We start from the raw sequence: 26,648 nt of genomic DNA, 5'->3' as shown, positions 1-26,648 counted from the left end.
GACCGGTAGATGCACCACCAGCTGTACCCCCTACTGTGCCAGGCTAGGTGCAGGAGGTCTCGGGACAGACCCAGCAGGTGCCATGGGTTGGCTGACTGAGATGACCGGTAGATGCACCACCAGCTGTACCCCCTACTGTGCCAGGCTAGGTGCAGGAGGTCACGGGACAGACCCAGCAGGTGCCATGGGTTGGCTGACTGAGATGACCGGTAGATGCACCACCAGCTGTACCCCCTACTGTGCCAGGCTAGGTGCAGGAGGTCTCGGGACAGACCCAGCAGGTGCCATGGGTTGGCTGACTGAGATGACCGGTAGATGCACCACCAGCTGTACCCCCTACTGTGCCAGGCTAGGTGCAGGAGGTCTCGGGACAGACCCAGCAGGTGCCATGGGTTGGCTGACTGAGATGACCGGTAGATGCACCACCAGCTGTACCCCCTACTGTGCCAGGCTAGGTGCAGGAGGTCTCGGGACAGACCCAGCAGGTGCCATGGGTTGGCTGACTGAGATGACCGGTAGATGCACCACCAGCTGTACCCCCTACTGTGCCAGGCTAGGTGCAGGAGGTCACGGGACAGACCCAGCAGGTGCCATGGGTTGGCTGACTGAGATGACCGGTAGATGCACCACCAGCTGTACCCCCTACTGTGCCAGGCTAGGTGCAGGAGGTCACGGGACAGACCCAGCAGGTGGCATGGGTTGGCTGACTGAGATGACCGGTAGATGCACCACCAGCTGTACCCCCCCCCAACACTGTGCCAACTCGCTGTGTTTTATCCGCCCGACGCTCCGCTCGTTGTTGTGAGCGTCGCTAACCTCTCGCCCTCCGTTGTTGCCGGAGGGCGAACGCCTCCGAACTGCCCAGCAAGCTTCAGCAGCCTCCTCCACGGCTCAGCACTCGCACGCCACGCGGTGCCGCAGCTGCCAATGGGTTCTACACTCACCTCTGCTGCTGCTGCTGCAGGATGCAGATGCAAGGGTGACGGCTTGCAACGCCGCGTTCACTTGCAATCGCTGTGCCAAGGATTGCCACTCACGGATTGGCCTACTAAGTCATTCTACAGCTGACCTCGTAAGGCGCAAAGTCATTCTCTCTCGAGACACACAGGCCGATGATGATGATGAGCACAAGTAGCTACAAATGATGCTACAGACCCCGCACTTCCAAGGCCCCTCCCACCCCGCGCTAAACGCTTTCAAGATATCAATTCCGGTTCGGTGATTCTGCACCAGCTCTATTACTATAGCACTACACCGCCTTCAACTTTTACGAACGACCAGGTGTTTAAGGTGAGCGATTTCTCCTATTATCTGTCCGTATAGCGAATGAACAAATACAATTACTTTACTGTGCAAGTAAAAAAATGTGTGTTTTAATATTTAAATTAATGTTTAAATTGTCCACAACCCATGAAGCTCCACCCGCGGCCTTCTGCTGAGAGGCTCCGTTCAACGACTTCCTTGGGCTGAACAATGCATTGTGGTTCATGTCGTTACAAGATGAGAGGCACAAAGACAAAGATCCACCGTGTAGCCTTAACAGACTGTTGGGGCAAGTGCTGTTCGCTGGTAGCAGCTATGAAGGCCGGCACTGCACACGAGGGGGTGGGTGGCCAGCACCACGCCCGGCCGCCTTTGTCTCCCCAGCGACGATGATTACTACGCACCGCACCAGGTAATCATTTGATGCCGAGTCGACCTAGGGGAGGCCCAGGACCGGTTCAGATAATCGTGTTGGCCGTGAGCGGGAATCGAACTCGGATCGTGTTTGTAGCGCAGCGTGGCGCTAACCACTACACCACCACTCCCCACTCACACACACACACAGTGTGCTAACCACTACACCACCACTCCCCACTCACACACACACACAGTGTGCTAACCACTACACCACCGCTCCCCACTCACACACACACACAGTGTGCTAACCACTACACCACCGCTCCCCACTCACACACACACACAGTGTGCTAACCACTACACCACCGCTCCCCACTCACACACACACACAGTGTGCTAACCACTACACCACCGCTCCCCACTCACACACACACACAGTGTGCTAACCACTACACCACCGCTCCCCACTCACACACACACACAGTGTGCTAACCACTACACCACCGCTCCCCACTCACACACACACACAGTGTGCTAACCACTACACCACCACTCCCCACTCACACACACACACACAGTGTGCTAACCACTACACCACCACTCCCCACTCACACACACACACACAGTGTGCTAACCACTACACCACCGCTCCCCACTCACACACACACAGTGTGCTAACCACTACACCACCACTCCCCACTCACACACACACACAGTGTGCTAACCACTACACCACCGCTCCCCACTCACACACACACACAGTGTGCTAACCACTACACCACCACTCCCCACTCACACACAGTGTGCTAACCACTACACCACCACTCCCTATGTATAGAGGCATAGACACACACACGCACACGTGTGAATGACGAGAAATTGTTTTATGGATTTTCAACATTGCGATACAACACACAATGTGAGTCTATGGGTCTCTGTGCGAGTCTATGGTTCTCCGTGAGTCTATGGGTCTCTGTGTGAGTCTATGGGTCTCTGTGCGAGTCTATGGTTCTCCGTGAGTCTATGGGTCTCTGTGCGAGTCTATGGGTGTCTGTGTGAGTCTATGGGTGTCTGTGTGAGTCTATGGGTCTCTGTGTGAGTCTATGGGTCTCTGTGTGAGTCTATGGTTCTCTGTGTGAGTCTATGGATCTCCGTGAGTCTATGGGTCTCTGTGCGAGTCTATGGGTCTCTGTGTGAGTCTATGGGTCTCTGTGCGAGTCTATGGGTCTCTATGTGAGTCTATGGGTCTCTGTGCGAGTCTATGGGTGTCTGTGTAAGTCTATGGGTCTCTATGTGAGTCTATGGGTCTCTGTGTGAGTCTATGGGTCTCTGTGTGAGTCTATGGGTCTCTGTGTGAGTCTATGGGTCTCTGTGTGAGTCTATGGGTCTCTGTGCGAGTCTATGGGTGTCTGTGTGAGTCTATGGGTCTCTGTGTGAGTCTATGGGTGTCTGTGGGAGTCTGTGGGTCTCTGTGTGAGTCTATGGGTCTCTATGTGAGTCTATGGATCTCCGTGAGTCTATGGATCTCCGTGAGTCTATGGGTCTCTGTGTGAGTCTATGGTTCTCTGTGTGAGTCTATGGGTGTCTGTGCGAGTCTATGGGTCTCTGTGCGAGTCTATGGGTGTCTGTGCGAGTCTATGGGTCTCTGTGTGAGTCTATGGGTCTCTATGTGAGTCTATGGGTCTCTGTGCGAGTCTATGGGTGTCTGTGTGAGTATATGTGTGTCTGTGTGAGTCTATGGGTCTCTATGTGAGTCTATGGGTCTCTGTGCGAGTCTATGGGTGTCTGTGTGAGTCTATGGGTCTTTGTGCGAGTCTATGGGTGTCTGTGTGAGTCTATGGGTCTCTATGTGAGTCTCAGAATCCGTGAGAATATGGGTCACCGCTAGTCTATGCGTCTTTGTGAGTCTATGGGTCTTTGTGAGTCCATAGATCTCTGTGTTAGTGTATGGATCTCTGAGTGTATAGGTGTGTCTGTGTGTGTGTCTATGGGTCTCTGAGTGTATAGGTGTGTCTGTGTGTGTGTCTATGGGTCTCTGAGTGTATAGGTGTGTCTGTGTGTGTGTCTATGGGTTCCTACGTGGATATATGGTTATCCGTGTGATTCTATGGATACCTGGGAATCAACACAATACAAGGCAATGTGGAATCATATATTGCCTAAATACGACCACACCTCAATATGATGGTATAGAGTACAGTCCTGTACACAACAACAACAACAAGATGCAGTTTCTGGTACTGACCAAACATCCCAATGCCGAAAGATTTACCTGCACGGCACTCAATAGGGATCGCATGCAGCAGAAGCAGCATCAGCATGATGATCATCATCATCAGCAGCATCATCATCAGCATCGCCTCCTACCTACGACAGCCAGAGACCTGGCGACTCAGCGAAGCTCCAGTGGGTTAAGACGAGCTTCGTAATAATCATATTATAAGTATACAAGTGTAATGCCAATAGAGCCTGCATGCAGTGTGAGTGGACTAGTGGCCACGGGAGGTAATGACAGGGGAGTCAGTTGTGAGTGCGAAGGGACTGGTGGCCATGGGAGGTAATGACGGGGGAGTCAGCTGTGAGTGTGAAGGGACTGGTGGCCATGGGAGGTAATGACAGCGGAGTCAGCTGTGAGTGTGAAGGGACTGGTGGTCACGGGAGGTAATGACAGGGGAGTCAGCTGTGAGTGGGAAGGGACTGGTGGCCATGGGAGGTAATGACAGGGGAGTCAGCTGTGAGTGCGAAGGGACTGGTGGCCATGGGAGGTAATGACAGGGGAGTCAGTTGTGAGTGTGAAGGGACTGGTGGCCATGGGAGGTAATGACAGGGGAGTCAGCTGTGAGTGCGAAGGGACTGGTGGCCATGGGAGGTAATGACAGGGGAGTCAGTTGTGAGTGTGAAGGGACTGGTGGCCATGGGAGGTAATGACAGGGGAGTCAGTTGTGAGTGCGAAGGGACTGGTGGCCATGGGAGGTAATGACAGGGGAGTCAGTTGTGAGTGCGAAGGGACTGGTGGTCACGGGAGGTAATGACAGGGGAGTCAGTTGTGAGTGCGAAGGGACTGGTGGCCATGGGAGGTAATGACAGGGGAGTCAGCTGTGAGTGTGAAGGGACTGGTGGCCATGGGAGGTAATGACAGGGGAGTCAGCTGTGAGTGCGAAGGGACTGGTGGCCATGGGAGGTAATGGCAGGGGAGTCAGCTGTGAGTGTGAAGGGACTGGTGGCCACGGGAGGTGATGACAGGAGTCAGCTGTGAGTGCGAAGGGACTGGTGGCCACGGGAGGTGATGACAGGGGAGTCAGCTGTGAGTGCGAAGGGACTGGTGGCCACGGGAGGTAATGACAGGGGAGTCAGCTGTGAGTGTGAAGGGACTGGTGGCCACGGGAGGTAATGACAGGGGAGTCAGTTGTGAGTGCGAAGGGACTGGTGGCCACAGGAGGTAATGACAGGGGAGTCAGCTGTGAGTGCGAAGGGACTGGTGGCCACGGGAGGTAATGACAGGGGAGTCAGCTGTGAGTGTGAAGGGACTGGTGGCCATGGGAGGTAATGACAGCGGAGTCAGCTGTGAGTGTGAAGGGACTGGTGGTCACGGGAGGTAATGACAGGGGAGTCAGCTGTGAGTGGGAAGGGACTGGTGGCCATGGGAGGTAATGACAGGGGAGTCAGCTGTGAGTGCGAAGGGACTGGTGGCCATGGGAGGTAATGACAGGGGAGTCAGTTGTGAGTGTGAAGGGACTGGTGGCCATGGGAGGTAATGACAGGGGAGTCAGCTGTGAGTGCGAAGGGACTGGTGGCCATGGGAGGTAATGACAGGGGAGTCAGTTGTGAGTGTGAAGGGACTGGTGGCCATGGGAGGTAATGACAGGGGAGTCAGTTGTGAGTGCGAAGGGACTGGTGGCCATGGGAGGTAATGACAGGGGAGTCAGTTGTGAGTGCGAAGGGACTGGTGGTCACGGGAGGTAATGACAGGGGAGTCAGTTGTGAGTGCGAAGGGACTGGTGGCCATGGGAGGTAATGACAGGGGAGTCAGCTGTGAGTGTGAAGGGACTGGTGGCCATGGGAGGTAATGACAGGGGAGTCAGCTGTGAGTGCGAAGGGACTGGTGGCCATGGGAGGTAATGGCAGGGGAGTCAGCTGTGAGTGTGAAGGGACTGGTGGCCACGGGAGGTGATGACAGGAGTCAGCTGTGAGTGCGAAGGGACTGGTGGCCACGGGAGGTGATGACAGGGGAGTCAGCTGTGAGTGCGAAGGGACTGGTGGCCACGGGAGGTAATGACAGGGGAGTCAGCTGTGAGTGTGAAGGGACTGGTGGCCACGGGAGGTAATGACAGGGGAGTCAGTTGTGAGTGCGAAGGGACTGGTGGCCACAGGAGGTAATGACAGAGGAGTCAGCTGTGAGTGCGAAGGGACTGGTGGCCACGGGAGGTAATGACAGGGGAGTCAGCTGTGAGTGTGAAGGGACTGGTGGCCACGGGAGGTAATGACAGAGGAGTCAGTTGTGAGTGTGAAGGGACTGGTGGCCACGGGAGGTAATGACAGGGGAGTCAGCTGTGAGTGCGAAGGGACTGGTGGCCATGGGAGGTAATGGCAGGGGAGTCAGCTGTGAGTGTGAAGGGACTGGTGGCCATGGGAGGTAATGACAGGGGAGTCAGCTGTGAGTGCGAAGGGACTGGTGGCCATGGGAGGTAATGACAGGTGAGTCAGTTGTGAGTGTGAAGGGACTGGTGGCCACAGGAGGTAATGGCAGGGGAGTCAGTTGTGAGTGTGAAGGGACTGGTGGCCACGGGAGGTAATGACAGGGGAGTCAGCTGTGAGTGCGAAGGGACTGGTGGCCACGGGAGGTAATGACAGGGGAGTCAGTTGTGAGTGTGAAGGGACTGGTGGCCACGGGAGGTAATGACAGGGGAGTCAGCTGTGAGTGTGAAGGGACTGGTGGCCACGGGAGGTAATGACAGGGGAGTCAGCTGTGAGTGTGAAGGGACTGGTGGCCATGGGAGGTAATGACAGGGGAGTCAGCTGTGAGTGTGAAGGGACTGGTGGCCACGGGAGGTAATGACAGGGGAGTCAGCTGTGAGTGCGAAGGGACTGGTGGCCATGGGAGGTAATGGCAGGGGAGTCAGCTGTGAGTGTGAAGGGACTGGTGGCCATGGGAGGTAATGACAGGGGAGTCAGCTGTGAGTGTGAAGGGACTGGTGGCCATGGGAGGTAATGACAGGTGAGTCAGTTGTGAGTGTGAAGGGACTGGTGGCCACAGGAGGTAATGGCAGGGGAGTCAGTTGTGAGTGTGAAGGGACTGGTGGCCACGGGAGGTAATGACAGGGGAGTCAGCTGTGAGTGTGAAGGGACTGGTGGCCACGGGAGGTAATGACAGGGGAGTCAGCTGTGAGTGTGAAGGGACTGGTGGCCACGGAAGGTAATGACAGGGGAGTCAGCTGTGAGTGCGAAGGGACTGGTGGCTACGGGAGGTAATGACAGGGGAGTCAGCTGTGAGTGCGAAGGGACTGGTGGCCATGGGAGGTAATGACAGGGGAGTCAGCTGTGAGTGTGAAGGGACTGGTGGCCACAGGAGGTAATGACAGGGGAGTCAGCTGTGAGTGCGAAGGGACTGGTGGCTACGGGAGGTAATGACAGGGGAGTCAGCTGTGAGTGTGAAGGGACTGGTGGCTACGGGAGGTAATGACAAGGGAGTCAGCTGTGAGTGTGAAGGGACTGGTGGTCACGGGAGGTAATGACAGGGGAGTCAGTTGTGAGTGTGAAGGGACTGGTGGCCACAGGAGGTAATGACAGGGGAGTCAGCTGTGAGTGCGAAGGGACTGGTGGCCACAGGAGGTAATGACAGGGGAGTCAGCTGTGAGTGCGAAGGGACTGGTGGCCACAGGAGGTAATGACAGGGGAGTCAGTTGTGAGTGCGAAGGGACTGGTGGTCACGGGAGATAATGACAGGGGAGTCAGCTGTGAGTGTGAAGGGACTGGTGGCCACGGGAGGTAATGACAGGGGAGTCAGCTGTGAGTGCGAAGGGACTGGTGGTCACAGGAGGTAATGACAGGGGAGTCAGCTGTGAGTGTGAAGGGACTGGTGGTCACAGGAGGTAATGACAGGGGAGTCAGCTGTGAGTGCGAAGGGACTGGTGGCCACAGGAGGTAATGACAGGGGAGTCCGCTGTGAGTGCGAAGGGACTGGTGGTCACAGGAGGTAATGACAGGGGAGTCAGCTGTGAGTGTGAAGGGACTGGTGGTCACAGGAGGTAATGACAGGGGAGTCAGCTGTGAGTGCGAAGGGACTGGTGGTCACAGGAGGTAATGACAGGGGAGTCAGCTGTGAGTGCGAAGGGACTGGTGGTCACAGGAGGTAATGACAGGGGAGTCAGCTGTGAGTGCGAAGGGACTGGTGGTCACAGGAGGTAATGACAGGGGAGTCAGCTGTGAGTGCGAAGGGACTGGTGGTCACAGGAGGTAATGACAGGGGAGTCAGCTGTGAGTGTGAAGGGACTGGTGGTCACAGGAGGTAATGACAGGGGAGTCCGCTGTGAGTGCGAAGGGACTGGTGGCCACGGGAGGTAATGACAGGGGAGTCAGCTGTGAGTGCGAAGGGACTGGTGGCCACGGGAGGTAATGACAGGGGAGTCAGTTGTGAGTGCGAAGGGACTGGTGGCCACGGGAGGTAATGACAGGGGAGTCAGTTGTGAGTGCGAAGGGACTGGTGGCCACGGGAGGTAATGACAGGGGAGTCAGTTGTGAGTGTGAAGGGACTGGTGGTCACGGGAGGTAATGACAGGGGAGTCAGCTGTGAGTGCGAAGGGACTGGTGGCCACGGGAGGTAATGACAGGGGAGTCAGTTGTGAGTGCGAAGGGACTGGTGGTCACGGGAGGTAATGACAGGGGAGTCAGTTGTGAGTGCGAAGGGACTGGTGGTCACGGGAGGTAATGACAGGGGAGTCAGCTGTGAGTGCGAAGGGACTGGTGGTCACGGGAGGTAATGACAGGGGAGTCAGCTGTGAGTGTGAAGGGACTGGTGGCCACGGGAGGTAATGACAGGGGAGTCAGCTGTGAGTGTGAAGGGACTGGTGGTCATGGGAGGTAATGACAGGGGAGTCAGCTGTGAGTGCGAAGGGACTGGTGGCCATGGGAGGTAATGACAGGGGAGTCAGCTGTGAGTGCGAAGGGACTGGTGGCCACGGGAGGTAATGACAGGGGAGTCAGCTGTGAGTGTGAAGGGACTGGTGGCCATGGGAGGTAATGACAGGGGAGTCAGCTGTGAGTGCGAAGGGACTGGTGGCCACGGGAGGTAATGACAGGGGAGTCAGTTGTGAGTGTGAGGAGGTAATGACAGGGGAGTCAGTTGTGAGTGTGAAGGGACTGGTGGCCACGGGAGGTAATGACAGGGGAGTCAGCTGTGAGTGTGAAGGGACTGGTGGCCACGGGAGGTAATGACAGGGGAGTCAGCTGTGAGTGCGAAGGGACTGGTGGCCACGGGAGGTAATGACAGGGGAGTCAGCTGTGAGTGCGAAGGGACTGGTGGCCACGGGAGGTAATGACAGGGGAGTCAGTTGTGAGTGCGAAGGGACTGGTGGCCACGGGAGGTAATGACAGGGGAGTCAGCTGTGAGTGTGAAGGGACTGGTGGCCACGGGAGGTAATGACAGGGGAGTCAGCTGTGAGTGCGAAGGGACTGGTGGCCACGGGAGGTAATGACAGGGGAGTCAGTTGTGAGTGTGAAGGGACTGGTGGCCACGGGAGGTAATGACAGGGGAGTCAGCTGTGAGTGTGAAGGGACTGGTGGCCACGGGAGGTAATGACAGGGGAGTCAGCTGTGAGTGCGAAGGGACTGGTGGCCACGGGAGGTAATGACAGGGGAGTCAGCTGTGAGTGCGAAGGGACTGGTGGCCACGGGAGGTAATGACAGGGGAGTCAGTTGTGAGTGCGAAGGGACTGGTGGCCACGGGAGGTAATGACAGGGGAGTCAGCTGTGAGTGTGAAGGGACTGGTGGCCACGGGAGGTAATGACAGGGGAGTCAGCTGTGAGTGCGAAGGGACTGGTGGCCACGGGAGGTAATGACAGGGGAGTCAGCTGTGAGTGTGAAGGGACTGGTGGCCACGGGAGGTAATGACAGGGGAGTCAGCTGTGAGTGTGAAGGGACTGGTGGCCACGGGAGGTAATGACAGGGGAGTCAGCTGTGAGTGTGAAGGGACTGGTGGCCATGGGAGGTAATGACAGGGGAATCAGTTGTGAGTGTGAAGGGACTGGTGGTCACGGGAGGATATGAGAGGGAAATGCAGGGAGACTCGGGGCTGTTGGGTGGGAATCTTTGCCTGATATCAAGTGGACGCGTCTTCAATAAAGTGTCATGTCGTCATTACACTCTTAACAGCGCACGGCCACTCATCCTGATCCTCAACACCTCTCTTACACCGATGGTGACGATGGTGACGATGTGGAAGAGGGTGCTTCAGCGCTGAAGAACTCCAGGCCTTTTTTCATGTCATTCTTAATGTGCTTCCCTCCGGGCTTCCATCCTGTAGGGCAGACTGACACAACAACAACAACAGACTAACACAACAACAACAACGACCGCCACCGCCGCGCTTGTGCTAGGCTAGGTGCATGTTGAGGCTACGTGACGTGTCGAACGCCCGCCGGCAGGTCACGGGGCAAACCCAGCAGGTGCTATCATGGGTCGACTGACTGAGATGACTGACACACACACAACTACAAAGATGCCCCGTATAGCTTTAACAGACTGTTGGGGCAAGTGCTGTTAGCGAGCACCTATGAAGGCCGGCACAGCCAACACCACAACCGGCCGCCTTTGTCTCCCCAGCGGCGATGTTTACACACCGCACCGGGTACTCATTTGAGGCTGAATCGACCTAGGGGAGGCCCAGGACAGGTTCGGATTAATCGTCACTGGTGTTGACCGTGAGTGGGAATCGAGCCCGGGTCGCCAGGTTTGTAGCGCAGCGTAGCGCTAACCACTACACCCACCGCTCCCCACACACACTGCTACACTCAAACACTCAGCACACACACACAGGCACACAAAGACAAAGATCCCCCGTATAGCCTCCAAAAAAAATTGTGGGGCAAGTGCTGTTATCGGGTAAGTTCCCTTGCGAAGGCCGGCGTGTGTTGGTGGTGTCGGAGTGAAGTGGGGGGCTGGGGAGTGGAGTGGGGGGCTGGAGAGTGAAGTGGGGGGCTGGGGAGTGAAGTGGGGGGCTGGGGAGTGAAGTGGGGGGCTGGAGAGTGGAGTGGGGGGCTGGGGAGTGAAGTGGGGGGCTGGGGAGTGAAGTGGGGGGCTGGAGAGTGGAGTGGGGGGCTGGGGAGTGAAGTGGGGGGCTGAAAAGTGAAGTGGGGGGCTGGAGAGTGAAGTGGGGGGCTGGAGAGTGGAGTGGGGGGGCTGGTGAGTGAAGTGGGGGGCTGGTGAGTGAAGTGGGGGGCTGGGGAGTGAAGTGGGGGGCTGGAGAGTGAAGTGGGGGGCATAGGAGTGAAGTGGGAGCTGAGAGGATGAGGTGGGGGGCTGCTGAGTGGAGTGGGGGGCTAGTGTAGTGGGGGGCTAGTGAAGTGGGGGGCTAGTGTAGTGGGGGGCTAGTGGAGTGGGGGGCTAGTGGAGTGGGGGGCTAGTGGAGTGGGGGGCTAGTGAAGTGGGGGGCTAGTGAAGTGGGGGGCTAGTGGAGTGGGGGGCTAGTGTAGTGGGGGGCTAGTGAAGTGGGGGGGCTAGTGGAGTGGGGGGCTAGTGGAGTGGGGGGGCTAGTGTAGTGGGGGGCTAGTGAAGTGGGGGCTAGTGTAGTGGGGGGCTAGTGTAGTGGGGGGCTAGTGTAGTGGGGGGCTTGTGAAGTGGGGGGCTAGTGAAGTGGGGGGCTAGTGGAGTGGGGGGCTAGTGAAGTGGGGGGCTAGTGGAGTGGGGGGCTACTGTAGTGGGGGGCTAATGTAGTGGGGGGCTAGTGGAGTGGGGGGCTAGTGAAGTGGGGGGCTAGTGGAGTGGGGGGCTAGTGAAGTGGGGGGCTAGTGTAGTGGGGGGCTAGTGTAGTGGGGGGCTAGTGTAGTGGGGGGCTAGTGGACTGGGGGGCTGGTGGAGTGGGGGGCTAGTGGAGTGGGGGGCTAGTGTAGTGGGGGGCTAGTGTAGTGGGGGGCTAGTGAAGTGGGGGGCTAGTGGAGTGGGGGGCTAGTGGAGTGGGGGGCTAGTGTAGTGGGGGGCTAGTGGAGTGGGGGGCTAGGGCTAGTGGAGTGGGGGGCTAGTGGAGTGGGGGGCTAGTGTAGTGGGGGGCTAGTGAAGTGGGGGGCTAGTGGAGTGGGGGGCTAGTGAAGTGGGGGGCTAGTGAAGTGGGGGGCTAGTGTAGTGGGGGACTAGTGGAGTGGGGGGCTAGTGAAGTGGGGGGCTAGTGAAGTGGGGGGCTAGTGGAGTGGGGGGCTAGTGTAGTGGGGGGCTAGTGAAGTGGGGGGGCTAGTGGAGTGGGGGGCTAGTGGAGTGGGGGGGCTAGTGTAGTGGGGGGCTAGTGAAGTGGGGGCTAGTGTAGTGGGGGGCTAGTGTAGTGGGGGGCTAGTGTAGTGGGGGGCTAGTGAAGTGGGGGGCTAGTGGAGTGGGGGGCTAGTGAAGTGGGGGGCTAGTGGAGTGGGGGGCTACTGTAGTGGGGGGCTAATGTAGTGGGGGGCTAGTGGAGTGGGGGGCTAGTGAAGTGGGGGGCTAGTGGAGTGGGGGGCTAGTGAAGTGGGGGGCTAGTGTAGTGGGGGGCTAGTGTAGTGGGGGGCTAGTGTAGTGGGGGGCTAGTGGAGTGGGGGGCTGGTGGAGTGGGGGGCTGGTGGAGTGGGGGGCTAGTGTAGTGGGGGGCTAGTGGAGTGGGGGGCTAGTGTAGTGGGGGGCTAGTGAAGTGGGGGGCTAGTGGAGTGGGGGGCTAGTGTAGTGGGGGGCTAGGGCTAGTGGAGTGGGGGGCTAGGGCTAGTGGAGTGGGGGGCTAGTGGAGTGGGGGGCTAGTGGAGTGGGGGGCTAGTGAAGTGGGGGGCTAGTGAAGTGGGGGGCTAGTGGAGTGGGGGGCTAGTGGAGTGGGGGGCTAGTGGAGTGGGGGGCTAGTGGAGTGGGGGGCTAGTGGAGTGGGGGGCTGGTGGAGTGGGGGGCTAGTGTAGTGGGGGGCTAGTGAAGTGGGGGGGCTAGTGTAGTGGGGGCTGGTGGAGTGGGGGGCTAGTGGAGTGGGGGGCTAGTGAAGTGGGGGGCTAGTGGAGTGGGGGGCTAGTGGAGTGGGGGGCTAGTGGAGTGGGGGGCTATTGTAGTGGGGGCTAGTGAAGTGGGGGGCTAGTGGAGTGGGGGGCTAGTGAAGTGGGGGGCTAGTGGAGTGGGGGGCTAGTGGAGTGGGGGGCTAGTGAAGTGGGGGGCTAGTGGAGTGGGGGGCTAGTGGAGTGGGGGGCTAGTTGAGTGGGGGGCTAGTGTAGTGGGGGGCTAGTGGAGTGGGGGGCTAGTGAAGTGAGGGGCTAGTGAAGTGGGGGGCTAGTGGAGTGGGGGGCTAGTGTAGTGGGGGGCTAGTGAAGTGGGGGGGCTAGTGGAGTGGGGGGCTAGTGGAGTGGGGGGGCTAGTGTAGTGGGGGGCTAGTGAAGTGGGGGCTAGTGTAGTGGGGGGCTAGTGTAGTGGGGGGCTAGTGTAGTGGGGGGCTAGTGAAGTGGGGGGCTAGTGAAGTGGGGGGCTAGTGGAGTGGGGGGCTAGTGAAGTGGGGGGCTAGTGGAGTGGGGGGCTACTGTAGTGGGGGGCTAATGTAGTGGGGGGCTAGTGGAGTGGGGGGCTAGTGAAGTGGGGGGCTAGTGGAGTGGGGGGCTAGTGAAGTGGGGGGCTAGTGTAGTGGGGGGCTAGTGTAGTGGGGGGCTAGTGTAGTGGGGGGCTAGTGGAGTGGGGGGCTGGTGGAGTGGGGGGCTAGTGGAGTGGGGGGCTAGTGTAGTGGGGGGTTAGTGGAGTGGGGGGCTAGTGTAGTGGGGGGCTAGTGAAGTGGGGGGCTAATGGAGTGGGGGGCTAGTGTAGTGGGGGGCTAATGGAGTGGGGGGCTAGTGTAGTGGGGGGCTAAGGCTAGTGGAGTGGGGGGCTAGGGCTAGTGGAGTGTGGGGCTAGTGGAGTGGGGGGCTAGTGAAGTGGGGGGCTAGTGAAGTGGGGGGCTAGTGGAGTGGGGGGCTAGTGGAGTGGGGGGCTAGTGGAGTGGGGGGCTAGTGGAGTGGGGGGCTAGTGGAGTGGGGGCCTAGTGGAGTGGGGGGCTAGTGAAGTGGGGGGCTAGTGTAGTGGGGGGCTAGTGGAGTGGGGGGCTGGTGGAGTGGTGGGCTAGTGTAGTGGGGGGCTAGTGAAGTGGGGGGCTAGTGTAGTGGGGGCTGGTGGAGTGGGGGGCTAGTGGAGTGGGGGGCTAGTGAAGTGGGGGGCTAGTGGAGTGGGGGGCTAGTGGAGTGGGGGGCTATTGTAGTGGGGGCTAGTGAAGTGGGGGGCTAGTGGAGTGGGGGGCTAGTGAAGTGGGGGGCTAGTGGAGTGGGGGGCTAGTGGAGTGGGGGGCTAGTGAAGTGGGGGGCTAGTGGAGTGGGGGGCTAGTGGAGTGGGGGGCTAGTTGAGTGGGGGGCTACTGTAGTGGGGGGCTACTGTAGTGGGAGGCTAGTGGAGTGGGGGGCTAGTGTAGTGGGGGGCTGGTGGAGTGGGGGGCTAGTGTAGTGGGGGGCTAGTAGAGTGGGGGGCTAGTGGAGTGGGGGGCTAGTGGAGTGGGGGGCTAGTGGAGTGGGGGGCTATTGTAGTGGGGGGCTAGTGAAGTGGGGGGCTAGTGGAGTGGGGGCTAGTGGAGTGGGGGGGCTAGTGGAGTGGGGGGCTAGTGGAGTGGGGGGCTAGTGGAGTGGGGGGCTAGTGAAGTGGGGGGCTAGTGGAGTGGTGGGCTAGTGGAGTGGGGGGCTAGTGGAATGGGGGGCTACTGTAGTGGGGGGCTAGTGGAGTGGGGGGCTAGTGGAGTGGGGGGCTGGTGGAGTGGGGGGCTAGTGGAGTGGGGGGCTGGTGGAGTGGGGGGCTAGTGTAGTGGGGGGCTAGTGAAGTGGGGGGCTAGTGTAGTGGGGGACTGGTGGAGTGGGGGGCTGGTGGAGTGGGGGGCTAGTGGAGTGAGGGGCTAGTGAAGTGGGGGGCTAGTGGAGTGGGGGGCTAGTGGAGTGGGGGGCTAGTGGAGTGGGGGGCTAGTGGAGTGGTGGGCTAGTGGAGTGGGGGGCTAGTGGAGTGGGGTGCTAGTGGAGTGGGGGGCTAGTGGAGTGGGGGGCTAGTGGAGTGGGGGGCTAGTGCAGTGGGGGGCTACTGTAGTGGGGGGCTAGTGGAGTGGGGGGCTAGTGGAGTGGGGGGCTATTGTAGTGGGGGGCTAGTGAAGTGGGGGGCTAGTGGAGTGGGGGCTAGTGAAGTGGGGGGCTAGTGGAGTGGGGGGCTAGTGAAGTGGGGGGCTAGTGGAGTGGTGGGCTAGTGGAGTGGGGGGCTAGTGGAGTGGGGGGCTACTGTAGTGGGGGGCTAGTGGAGTGGGAGGCTGGTGGAGTGGGGGGCTAGTGGAGTGGGGGGCTGGTGGAGTGGGGGGCTAGTGGAGTGGGGGGCTGGTGAAGTGGGGGCTAGTGGAGTGGTGGGCTAGTGGAGTGGGGGGCTAGTGGAGTGGGGGGCTACTGTAGTGGGGGGCTAGTGGAGTGGGGGGCTAGTGGAGTGGGGGCTAGTGAAGTGGGGGGCTAGTGGAGTGGGAGGCTAGTGGAGTGGGGGGCTAGTGAAGTGGGGGGCTAGTGGAGTGGTGGGCTAGTGGAGTGGGGGGCTAGTAAAGTGGGGGGCTACTGTAGTGGGGGGCTGGTGGAGTGGGGGGCTAGTGGAGTGGGGGGCTGGTGGAGTGGGGGGCTAGTGTAGTGGGGGGCTGGTGGAGTGGGGGGCTAGTGGAGTGGGGGGCTGGTGAAGTGGGGGCTAGTGGAGTGGTGGGCTAGTGGAGTGGGGGGCTAGTGGAGTGGGGGGCTACTGTAGTGGGGGGCTAGTGGAGTGGGGGGCTAGTGGAGTGGGGGCTAGTGAAGTGGGGGGCTAGTGGAGTGGGAGGCTAGTGGAGTGGGGGGCTAGTGAAGTGGGGGGCTAGTGGAGTGGTGGGCTAGTGGAGTGGGGGGCTAGTGGAGTGGGGGGCTACTGTAGTGGGGGGCTGGTGGAGTGGGGGGCTAGTGGAGTGGGGGGCTAGTGGAGTGGGGGGCTAGTGAAGTGGGGGGCTAGTGGAGTGGGGGGCTGGTGGAGTGGGGGGCTAGTGGAGTGGGGGGCTGGTGGAGTGGGGGGCTGGTGGAGTGGGGGGCTGGTGGAGTGGGGGGCTGGTGGAGTGGGGGGCTGGTGGAGTGGGGGGCTGGTGTAGTGCGGGGCTAGTGGAGTGGGGGGCTGTGCCCCCTACAGTCGCCGTGCTTGTCCACGAACTGCACGGCGTGCAGTTGGCGCAGCGTCTCGTCCACGGATCGACCAATGGGAAGGTCGCACACGGTCACGTGACGCACCAGGCCCTTCGTGTCCACCAGGAACAGGGCCCTGGGGGAACACGTGACATCATCAGGAGCACCATCAGCATCAGCAGCAGTAGCACCATCATCATCATCAGCACCCTCATCAGCAGCAGCATCATCAGCAGCACCATCATCAGCAGCACCATCATCAGCACCATCATCATCATCATCATCAACACCCTCATCAGCAGCAGCATCATCATCAGCACCATCATCATCATCAGCACCATCATCATCATCAGCACCCTCATCAGCAGCAGCATCATCATCAGCACCATCATCATCAGCAGCATCATCAGCTGCACCATCATCATCAGGAGCACCATCATCAGCAGCAGCAGCATTATCATCATCAGCAGCACCATCGTCATCAGGAGCACCATCATCTTCAGCACCACCACCATCATCAACTGGTGGGGGGTTGGTGGTGGGGGGGGAGTGGTGGGGTGATGGTGGTGATGGTGGGTGATGGTGGTGGTGGTGATGGTGGTGGTTAATGGTGATGGTGGTTGTGGTGGTGGTGATGGTGGTGATCGTGGTGGTATTGGTTGATGGTGATGGGTAGTTTTGGTGGGTGGTGATGGTTGTAGTGGTTGTGGTGATGGTGGTGGGTGGTGCTGGTGGTGGGTGGTGCTGATGGTGGTGGTGGTGGGTGGGTGGTGATGGTGGTGGTGTTGGTTAATGGTGATGGTGGTGGGTGGTGGTTGTGGTGGTGGTGGTGGGTGGTTGTGGTGGTGATGGTTGTAGTGGTTGTGGTGGTGATGGTGGTGGCTCGTCACCTGTACGCGTGCCCCGCCTCCTCGTCGTAGGCTCCGTAGGCTCGCGCCACAGCCCCCGTGGAGTCGGCCAGGATGGGGAAGCTCACGCGGCCCAACCCTGCGGCCTTGCGGGGGGTGTTCACCCTGTGGGGGGGGGGGGGGGGAATGTTGACTACCTCGCCTGGTACGCAGGAGGTCGTGGGTTCCATCCCAATTCATCATCATCATCATCACGGTGGCTAGGAGATGTTGACTACCTCGCCTGGTACGCAGGAGGTCGTGGGTTCCATCCCAATTCATCATCATCACGGTGGCTAGGAGATGTTGACTACCTCGCCTGGTACGCAGGAGGTCGTGGGTTCCATCCCAATTCATCATCATCACGGTGGCTAGGAGATGTTGACTACCTCGCCTGGTACGCAGGAGGTCGTGGGTCCATCCCAATTCATCATCATCACGGTGGCTAGGAGATGTTGACTACCTCGCCTGGTACGCAGGAGGTCGTGGGTTCCATCCCAATTCATCATCATCACGGTGGCTAGGAGATGTTGACTACCTCGCCTGGTACGCAGGAGGTCGTGGGTTCCATCCCAATTCATCATCATCACGGTGGCTAGGAGATGTTGACTACCTCGCCTGGTACGCAGGAGGTCGTGGGTTCCATCCCAATTCATCATCATCACGGTGGCTAGGAGATGTTGACTACCTCGCCTGGTACGCAGGAGGTCGTGGGTTCCATCCCAATTCATCATCATCACGGTGGCTAGGAGATGTTGACTACCTCGCCTGGTACGCAGGAGGTCGTGGGTTCCATCCCAATTCATCATCATCACGGTGGCTAGGAGATGTTGACTACCTCGCCTGGTACGCAGGAGGTCGTGGGTTCCATCCCAATTCATCATCATCACGGTGGCTAGGAGATGTTGACTACCTCGCCTGGTACGCAGGAGGTCGTGGGTCCATCCCAATTCATCATCATCACGGTGGCTAGGAGATGTTGACTACCTCGCCTGGTACGCAGGAGGTCGTGGGTCCATCCCAATTCATCATCATCACGGTGGCTAGGAGATGTTGACTACCTCGCCTGGTACGCAGGAGGTCGTGGGTTCCATCCCAATTCATCATCATCACGGTGGCTAGGAGATGTTGACTACCTCGCCTGGTACACAGGAGGTCGTGGGTTCCATCCCAATTCATCATCATCACGGTGGCTAGGAGATGTTGACTACCTCGCCTGGCACGCAGGAGGTCGTGGGTCCATCCCAATTCATCATCATCACGGTGGCTAGGAGATGTTGACTACCTCGCCTGGTCTACAGGAGGTCGTGGGTTCCATCCCCACCCTGATGCCTGCTGCTGCTGCTGTATATTTCGAGTGTGCGTGTCTCTCTCTGTCCGTGGTCGCGTGGATTTATCTCCGGGCCCTTCGGGTTTCCCCTCCACATTTAGAATGAGCATCGCCACGCGTTTTAGATTACGTGGCGGCTGCTACAAATGTCCACGCTACAAGGCTCTAGTGAGCCCTACCTGGTAAAATAAAAAATAAAAATCTTGATTTGAAGCTTTCACGTAGAAAAAAAAAAAAAATAGAAAACGCGACGTTTCGATTGCAACTCAAGCAACCGTCATCAGTAAAATATATAAAGTTAAATTTTAGTTCAAAGGGGGATGAAATTGAAGGGGGATGAAATTGATGGTGTTGATTGCAGGAGTTTGTATTTCCAACCTCTTTCGCACCGTACAAAGCCAACGGTGCTAATCGAAGGTGCGTGAAATCATCATCATCATCATCATGATCGTGATGGTCGGTGGTGATATTGATGATGGCCAAGATTGATGATGATGATGGTGGTGGTGGCGATGATGATGATTAGAATGATGGTGCTGGTGACGACATGGATTACGGTGGTGATGGCGATATTGATTGGTGAGTGTGATGGGGGGATGGTGACATCGATGGTGATTATGAATTCGACGGTGATGATGTTGATGATGATGATGTTGATGATGATGATGCTGCTACTGATGCTGCTGCTGATTATGATAATGATGCTGCTGCTGATGCTGCTGCTGATGATGATGATAATGATGCTGCTGATGATGCTGCTGCTGATGCTGCTGCTGCTGATGATGATGCTGCTGATGATGATACTGCTGCTGATGACGATGCTGATGATGATGCTGATGCTGATGATGCTGCTGATGATGATAATGCTGATGATGATGCTGATGATGATGATGATACTGTTGCTGATGATGATACTGCTGATGATGATGATGCTGATGATGATGCTGATGCTGATGATGCTGATGCTAATGCTGCTGTTGCTGATGATGGTGCTGATGCTGATGATGATGCTGCTGATGCTAATGCTGCTGTTGCTGATGATGGTGCTGATGCTGATGATGATGATGCTGCTGCTGATGATGATGCTGCTGATGATGATGATGCTGATAATGATGCTGCTGATGATGATGATGCTGCTGGTGACGATGCTGATACTGCTGCTGCTGCTGCTACTGATGATGATGCTGCTGATGATGATGCTGCTGCTGCTACTGATGCTGCTGCTGCTGCTACTGATGCTGCTGCTGCTGCTGCTACTGATGCTGCTGCTGCTGCTGCTACTGATGCTGCTGCTACTGATGCTGCTGCTGCTGCTACTGATGCTGCTGCTACTGATGCTGCTGCTGCTGCTACTGATGATGATGCTGCTACTGATGATGCTGCTGCTGCTACTGATGCTGCTGCTGCTGCTACTGATGATGCTGCTACTGATGCTAATGGTGATGCTGATGCTGCTGCTAATGCTGCTGCTGATGCTGCTGCTGCTGCTACTGATGCTGCTGCTGCTGCTACTGATGCTGCTGCTACTGATGATGCTGCTGCTGCTACTGATGATGATGCTGATGATGATGCTGCTGCTGCTACTGATGATGCTGCTGCTGCTACTGATGATGCTGCTGCTGCTACTGATGCTGCTGCTGCTGCTGGCGGTGTCACCAGGCGAAGTGCGCGTAGAGGGAGTCGCAGGACGAGGCGACGACGTCGCAGCCGGCGGCGCGGAACTCGGCGGCGCGGTCACTGAACTCCGTCAACTCGGAGGGGCACACGAAGCTGAAGTCCAGCGGGTAGAACAGCAGCAGCACGTAGCGGCCTGGGTAGGTAGGTAGACAGGTAGACAGGTAGACAGGTAGGTAGACAGGTAGACAGGTAGACAGACAGGACTGAACTCCGTCAACTCGGAGGGGCACACGAAGCTGAAGTCCAGCGGGTAGAACAGCAGCAGCACGTAGCGGCCTGGGCAGGCAGGTAGACAGGTAGGTGGACAGGTAGACAGGTAGGTAGACAGGTAGACAGGTAGGTAGACAGGTAGACAGGTAGGTAGGTAGACAGGTAGGTAGACAGGTAGACAGGCAGGTAGACAGGTAGACAGGCAGGTAGACAGGTAGACAGGTAGGTAGACAGGTAGGCAGGTAGACAGGTAGACAGGCAACTAGACAGACAGGTAGACAGGTAGGCAGGCAGGCAGGTAGACAGGTAGGTAGACAAGTAGTCATGTAGGCAGGTAGACAGGTATCCAGGTAGGCAAGCAGGTAGACAGGCAGGTAGTCAGGTAGACAGGCAGGTAGACAGGTAGACAGGCAGGCAGGTAGACAGGTAGACAGGCAGGTAGACAGGCAGACAGGTAGACAAGCAGGTAGACAGGTAGGCAGGCAGGTAGACAGGCAGGTAGTCAGGTAGACAGGCAGGTAGTCAGGTAGACAGGCAGGTAGACAGGTAGACAGGCAGGTAGACAGGTAGACAGGTAGACAGGTGGACAGGTAGACAGGCAGGTAGACAGGCAGGCAGGTAGACAGGTAGACAGGCAGGTAGACAGGTAGGCAGGTAGACAGGTGGACAGGTAGACAGGCAGGTAGACAGGCAGGCAGGTAGACAGGTAGACAGGCAGGTAGACAGGCAGGTAGACAGGCAGGCAGGTAGACAGGCAGGTAGACAGGTAGGCAGGTAGACAGGTAGACAGGCAGGCAGGTAGGCAGGTAGACAGGTAGACAGGCAGGCAGGTAGGCAGGTAGACAGGTAGACAGGTAGACAGGCAGGTAGACAGGTAGGCAGGTAGGCAGGTAGACAGGCAGATAGGTAGACAGGTAGACAGGCAGGTAGACAGATAGGCAGGTAGACAGATAGGCAGGTAGACAGGTAGGCAGGTAGACAGGTAGTCAGGTAGGCAGGTAGACAGGTAGTCAGGTAGGCAGGTAGACAGGTAGATAGGTAGACAGGCAGGTAGACAGGTAGACAGGCAGGTAGACAGGTAGGTAGGCAGGTAGACAGGTAGACAGGAAGGTAGACAGGTAGGTAGGTAGTCAGGTAGGCAGGTAGACAGGTAGTCAGGTAGGCAGGTAGACAGGTAGATAGGTAGGCAGGTAGACAGGTAGACAGGTAGTCAGGTAGGTAGGTAGGCAGGTAGACAGGTAGTCAGGTAGGCAGGTAGACAGGTAGTCAGGTAGGCAGGTAGACAGGTAGACAGGTAGACAGGTAGACAGGAAGGTAGACAGGTAGGTAGGTAGACAGGTAGTCAGGTAGGCAGGTAGACAGGTAGACAGGTAGACAGGTAGTCAGGTAGACAGGTAGACAGACAGGTAGGCAGCTAGACAGGTAGACAGACAGGTAGACAGGTAGGACACCCCCCCCCCCCCAATATTATGCTATAAAAAAAATAATAGCTATGCTATGTAAATAAAAAACAAAATTTGCTAAACCTTGGCCACAATATCTGGACTTGTTTTCATATAAATCAAGGCATAGATTTATGTTTGTATGATTGTGGTCATGGTTGTACTTTATTAATCCCTAATCTCTGCCATTACATACAGTGAAACAAGAAAAGGTAAAAAATAAAAATTAACAGAGCAATGTAATACAATACACTAATAGACACTATCGTAAAAATTAAATAAAAAGTACATCCCACGTGTTAGTGCATTTTTTTAATATTTTAGGCAGGAAATTCATTTTTACATTCAGATTTTTTTTTCTGGGGGGGGGGGGGGCACCCCCAGCCCCCCTGTAAGATTTGCGCCCCCCCCCAAGTTGACTCGATGGCTCCGGCCTCGCGATGTGCGCTCCGCCGCCGTCTCCGTGCGACGTCGCGAGCATTTGTTTCAGGCTGAGCGGACCTAGGGGCGGGCCGCGCTCACCGCGGTGCTGAGCGAGGCTCACGGAGCCGAAGGAGAGGTCCTGCATGAGGGCCCGGCACGAGAAGTCGGGCGCGGGCTGCGAGAGCCGAGCCATGCTGGGGGTGGAGGGTGGGGGTGGGGGGGGGAGGGTGTGATGGGTGGGGGGGGTTGGAGGGGGTGGGGGGAGGGGGTGGGGGGGATGAAGGGGTTGTGGATGGAGGGGTGGAGGGGGTGGGGGGTGAAGTGTGTGATGGGTGGAGGGGGGTTGGAGGGGGTGGGGGGTGGAGGGGGTGGAGGTGGTGGAGGGGGTGCGGGGGGGGTGGGGGGGTGGAGGGGAGTGGAAGGGGTGGGGGGTGGAGGGGGTGGGGGAGGGGGTGGGTGGTGGAGGGGGTGGAGGGGTGAGTGTGTGATGGGTGGAGGGGGTGGAGGGGGTAGAGGGGGGTTAGAGTGTGTGGGGGGGGTGGAGGGGTGAGTGTGTGAGGGGTGGAGGGTGAGGGGGTGGAGGGGGTAGAGGGGGGTGTGGGGGGTGCAGTAAAGAAGTGATTACTTCCCCTCTACCAAGACGTATTTTGACGAACAACCCGATTGAGGCGCCGCAACGCTGAGGACAGCGCAGACGCAGACTGACTGACGGGTTCAGGGCGCAACGGGCGCGTGTCGAGACCGCTCGCTTCAAGAACAAACTCCACAACCGCCTGGTTTGCTAGGAGCAAGGCCGCAATTATAACATGTATATTAGGTAGACAGGCAGGTAGACAGGTAGACAGGTAGGAAGACAGGTAGACAGGTAGGTAGACAGGTAGACAGGTAGGTAGGTAGACAAGTAGACAGGTAGACAGGTAGGTAGGTAGACAAGTAGACAGGTAGACAGGTAGGTAGACAGGCAGGCAGGTAGACAGGTAGACAGGTAGGTAGACAGGCAGGCAGGTAGACAGGTAGACAGGTAGGTAGACAGGTAGACAGGTAGGTAGGTAGACAAGTAGACAGGTAGACAGGTAGGTAGGTAGACAAGTAGACAGGTAGACAGGTAGGTAGACAGGCAGGCAGGTAGACAGGTAGACAGGTAGGTAGACAGGCAGGCAGGTAGACAGGTAGACAGGTAGGTAGACAGGTAGACAGGTAGGTAGGTAGACAAGTAGACAGGTAAACAGGTAGGTAGGTAGACAAGTAGACAGGTAGACAGGTAGGTAGACAGGCAGGCAGGTAGACAGGTAGACAGGTAGGTAGACAGGTAGACAGGCAGGACACACCCCCCCCCTCCAATATTATGCTATAAATAATGATTTCTATGTAAATAAAAACAACAATTTGCTAAGCCTTGGCCACAATATCTGGACTTGTCTTCATATAAATCAAGGCATAGATTTCTGTTTGTATGATTGTGGTTTTGGTTGTACTTTATAAATCCCTAATCTCTGCATTGCATTACACTCAAACAAGAAATGGTAAACAGGTTCAAACAGAGCAATGCAATACAACACACTATTATAGACATTCTCGTAAAAAATTAATAAAAAGTCCATCCCACGCTTTAGTGAATTTTTAACTATTTCAGACAGGAAATTCGTTTTCAAATTCAGATGTTTTTTTCTGGTTGGGACCCCCCAGACCCCCTCGAAGATTTGCCCCCCCCCCCATGTTGACTCCTGGCTACGGCCTGGCTAGGATGGTACCCAAATGTCAATGCCGCTCACAAGAGGAGAGATTGGCGAAGGGTTTGTTGCTAACGCGTCCATCCCGGCCCCGCAGTTTCGCAAGTTAAGATTCTCTGGAGCGGGGGAATGGGGGGGGGGGGGCAATTGGTGGCTCTTGGGTTCGGCTATAACGGAGAGTTTGTCCCGTAACGTTTGGAGGTCAATGCCAACAGGGGCGTTCCTGGTGAGGGTTCGAGATGGGGATCACGGGGGGAGAGAGACACGCAAACTACAAATCTACAGCAGCAGCAGCAGGCGTCGTCAGGGTCGGGATCGAACCGACGACCTCCTGTAGACCAAGCGAGGTAGTTAACATCTCATAGCCACCGTGATGATGATGATGATGATGAGACGCAAACTCCAAATATATCAGCAGTACTCACTCACCACATGCACCACTCGCCACTCACCACTCACTCCCCACCTCACTCACCACACTCACCACTCACCAGTCACTCACCACACTCACCACACTCACCACACTCACCACTCACCACACTCACAACTCACCACACGCACCACTCACTTACCACACGCACCACTCACCACACTCACCACTCCCTCACCACACGCACCATTCACCACTCACTCACCACACTCACCACTCACTCACCACACGCACCACTCACTCACCACACGCACCACTCACTCACCACACTCACCACTCACCACTCACTCACCACTCACCACACTCACCACTCACTCACCACACTCACCACTCACTCACCACTCACCACACGCACCACTCACTCACTACACTCACCACACTCACCACTCACTCACCACACTCACACTCACTCACCCACACCACTCACTCACCACATACCACTCACTCACCACACTCACCACACACTCACCACACTCACCACTCACTCACCACACTCACCACTCACTCACCACACTCACCACTCACTCACCACACTCACCACTCACTCACACCACACTCACCACTCACCCACTCACCACACTCACCACACTCCACACACTCACCACACACTCACCACCTCACCACACTCACCACACACTCACCACACACTCACCACACTCACACACCACTCACTCACCACACTCACCACACTCACCACTCACTCACCACTCACTCACCACACTCACCACTCACTCACCACACCTCACCACACTCACCACTCACTCACTCACCACTCACTCACCACTCACTCACCACACTCACCACACTCACCACACTCACCACTCACTCACCACACTCACCACTCACTCACCACACTCACCACTCACTCACCACTCACTCACCACACTCCACCACACTCACCACACTCACCACTCACTCACCACTCTCACCACACTCACCACACTCACCACTCACTCACCACACACTCACCACTCACTCACCACACACTCACCACTCACTCACCACACTCACCACTCACTCACCACACTCACCACTCACTCACCACACTCACCACTCACTCACCACACCCACTCACTCACCACACTCACACACTCACACACCACTCACTCACCACACTCACCACTCACTCACCACTCACTCACCACACTCACCACTCACTCACCACTCACTCACCAACCACTCACCACTCACTCACCAACCACTCACTCACACACTCACCACTCACCAACCACTCACTCACCACACTCACCACTCACTCACCACTCACTCACCACTCTCACCACACTCACCACTCACTCACCACTCACTCCCACACTCACCACACTCACCACTCACTCACCACACTCACCACCACTCACCACTCACTCACCACACACCACACTCACCACTCACTCACCACACTCACCACTCTCCACTCACTAACCACACGCACCACACTCACCACTCACTCACCACACTCACCACACCTCACCACACTCACCACTCACCTCACCACACTCACCACACTCACCCACTCACTCACCACTCACTCACCACTCACTCACCACACTCACCACTCACCTCACCACACTCACCACTCACACACCCTCACCACTCACTCACCACACTCACTCACCACACTCACTCACCACACTCACTCACCACTCACTCACCACTCACTCACCACACTCACCACTCACTCACCACACTCACCACTCACTCACCACCACTCACCACATTCACCCACCACACTCACCACTCACTCACCACTCACTCACCACACTCACCACTCACTCACCACTCACTCACCACACTCACCACTCACTCACCACACTCACTCACACACACTCACCACACTCACCACTCACTCACCACACTCATCACTCACTCACCACTCACTCACCACTCACTCACCACTCACTCACCACACTCATCACTCACTCACACCACTCACTCACCACTCACTCACCACACTCACCACTCACTCACCACACCACCACTCACTCACCACACTCACTCACCACACTCACTCACCACTCACTCCCGACCTCACTCACCACACTCACCACTCACTCACCACTCACTCACCACTCACTCACCACTCACTCACCACACTCATCACTCACTCACCACTCACTCACCACTCACTCACCACACTCACTCACCACACTCACTCACCACTCACTCCCGACCTCACTCACCACACTCACCACTCACTCACCACTCACTCACCACACTCACCACTCACTCACCACTCACTCACCACTCACTCACCACTCACCACATGCAGCACTCCCCACTCACTCACCACTCACCACACTCACCACTCACTCACCACACTCACCACTCACTCACCACACTCACCACTCACCACATGCACCACTCCCCACTCACTCACCACTCACCACACTCACCACTCACTCACCACACTCACCACTCACTCACCACACTCACCACTACACTCACCACACTCACTCACCACACTCACCACTCACTCACCACTCACTCACCACACTCACCACATCACTCACCACACTCACCACACTCACCCAC

The 26,648-nt window shown here is 57.2% G+C and overlaps 1 protein-coding gene across 1 annotated transcript; it reads right to left on the bottom strand.

Moving 5' to 3' along the window:
- Window positions 1-10,023: 10,023 nt before the first annotated feature.
- Window positions 10,024-22,153, bottom strand: LOC144954032 (peroxiredoxin-1-like). Its single transcript, XM_078884615.1, has 5 exons — window positions 22,056-22,153; window positions 19,861-20,014; window positions 16,878-17,000; window positions 15,993-16,123; window positions 10,024-10,145 (listed from the first exon to the last, which is right to left on the bottom strand). The coding sequence occupies exons 1-5, from the start codon at window positions 22,147-22,149 to the stop codon at window positions 10,024-10,026; spliced, it is 624 nt and encodes a 207-aa protein (XP_078740741.1). The 5' UTR covers window positions 22,150-22,153.
- Between the last annotated feature and the right edge of the window lie 4,495 nt (window positions 22,154-26,648).

Source organism: Lampetra fluviatilis, unplaced genomic scaffold, assembly GCF_964198595.1.
Source record: "Lampetra fluviatilis unplaced genomic scaffold, kcLamFluv1.1 SCAFFOLD_1009, whole genome shotgun sequence".
NCBI classification, from domain to species: Eukaryota; Metazoa; Chordata; class Hyperoartia; order Petromyzontiformes; family Petromyzontidae; genus Lampetra; species Lampetra fluviatilis.
Note: the sequence above shows the minus strand (reverse complement) of the source record. Positions and strands in the feature narration are given on the sequence as shown.

Excerpts from the sequence above, each read along its gene's own strand:
- LOC144954032 (XM_078884615.1), bottom strand. The coding sequence starts at position 22,149 with ATGGCTCGGCTCTCGCAGCCCGCGCCCGACTTCTCGTGCCGGGCCCTC. Across the intron at positions 17,001-19,860 it reads CTCTACGCGCACTTCGCCTG|GGTGAACACCCCCCGCAAGG; the intron begins GTGACACCGCCA and ends CCCCCCCCACAG. Across the intron at positions 10,146-15,992 it reads CGTGGACAAGCACGGCGACT|TCTGCCCTACAGGATGGAAG; the intron begins GTAGGGGGCACA and ends TTGTTGTGTCAG.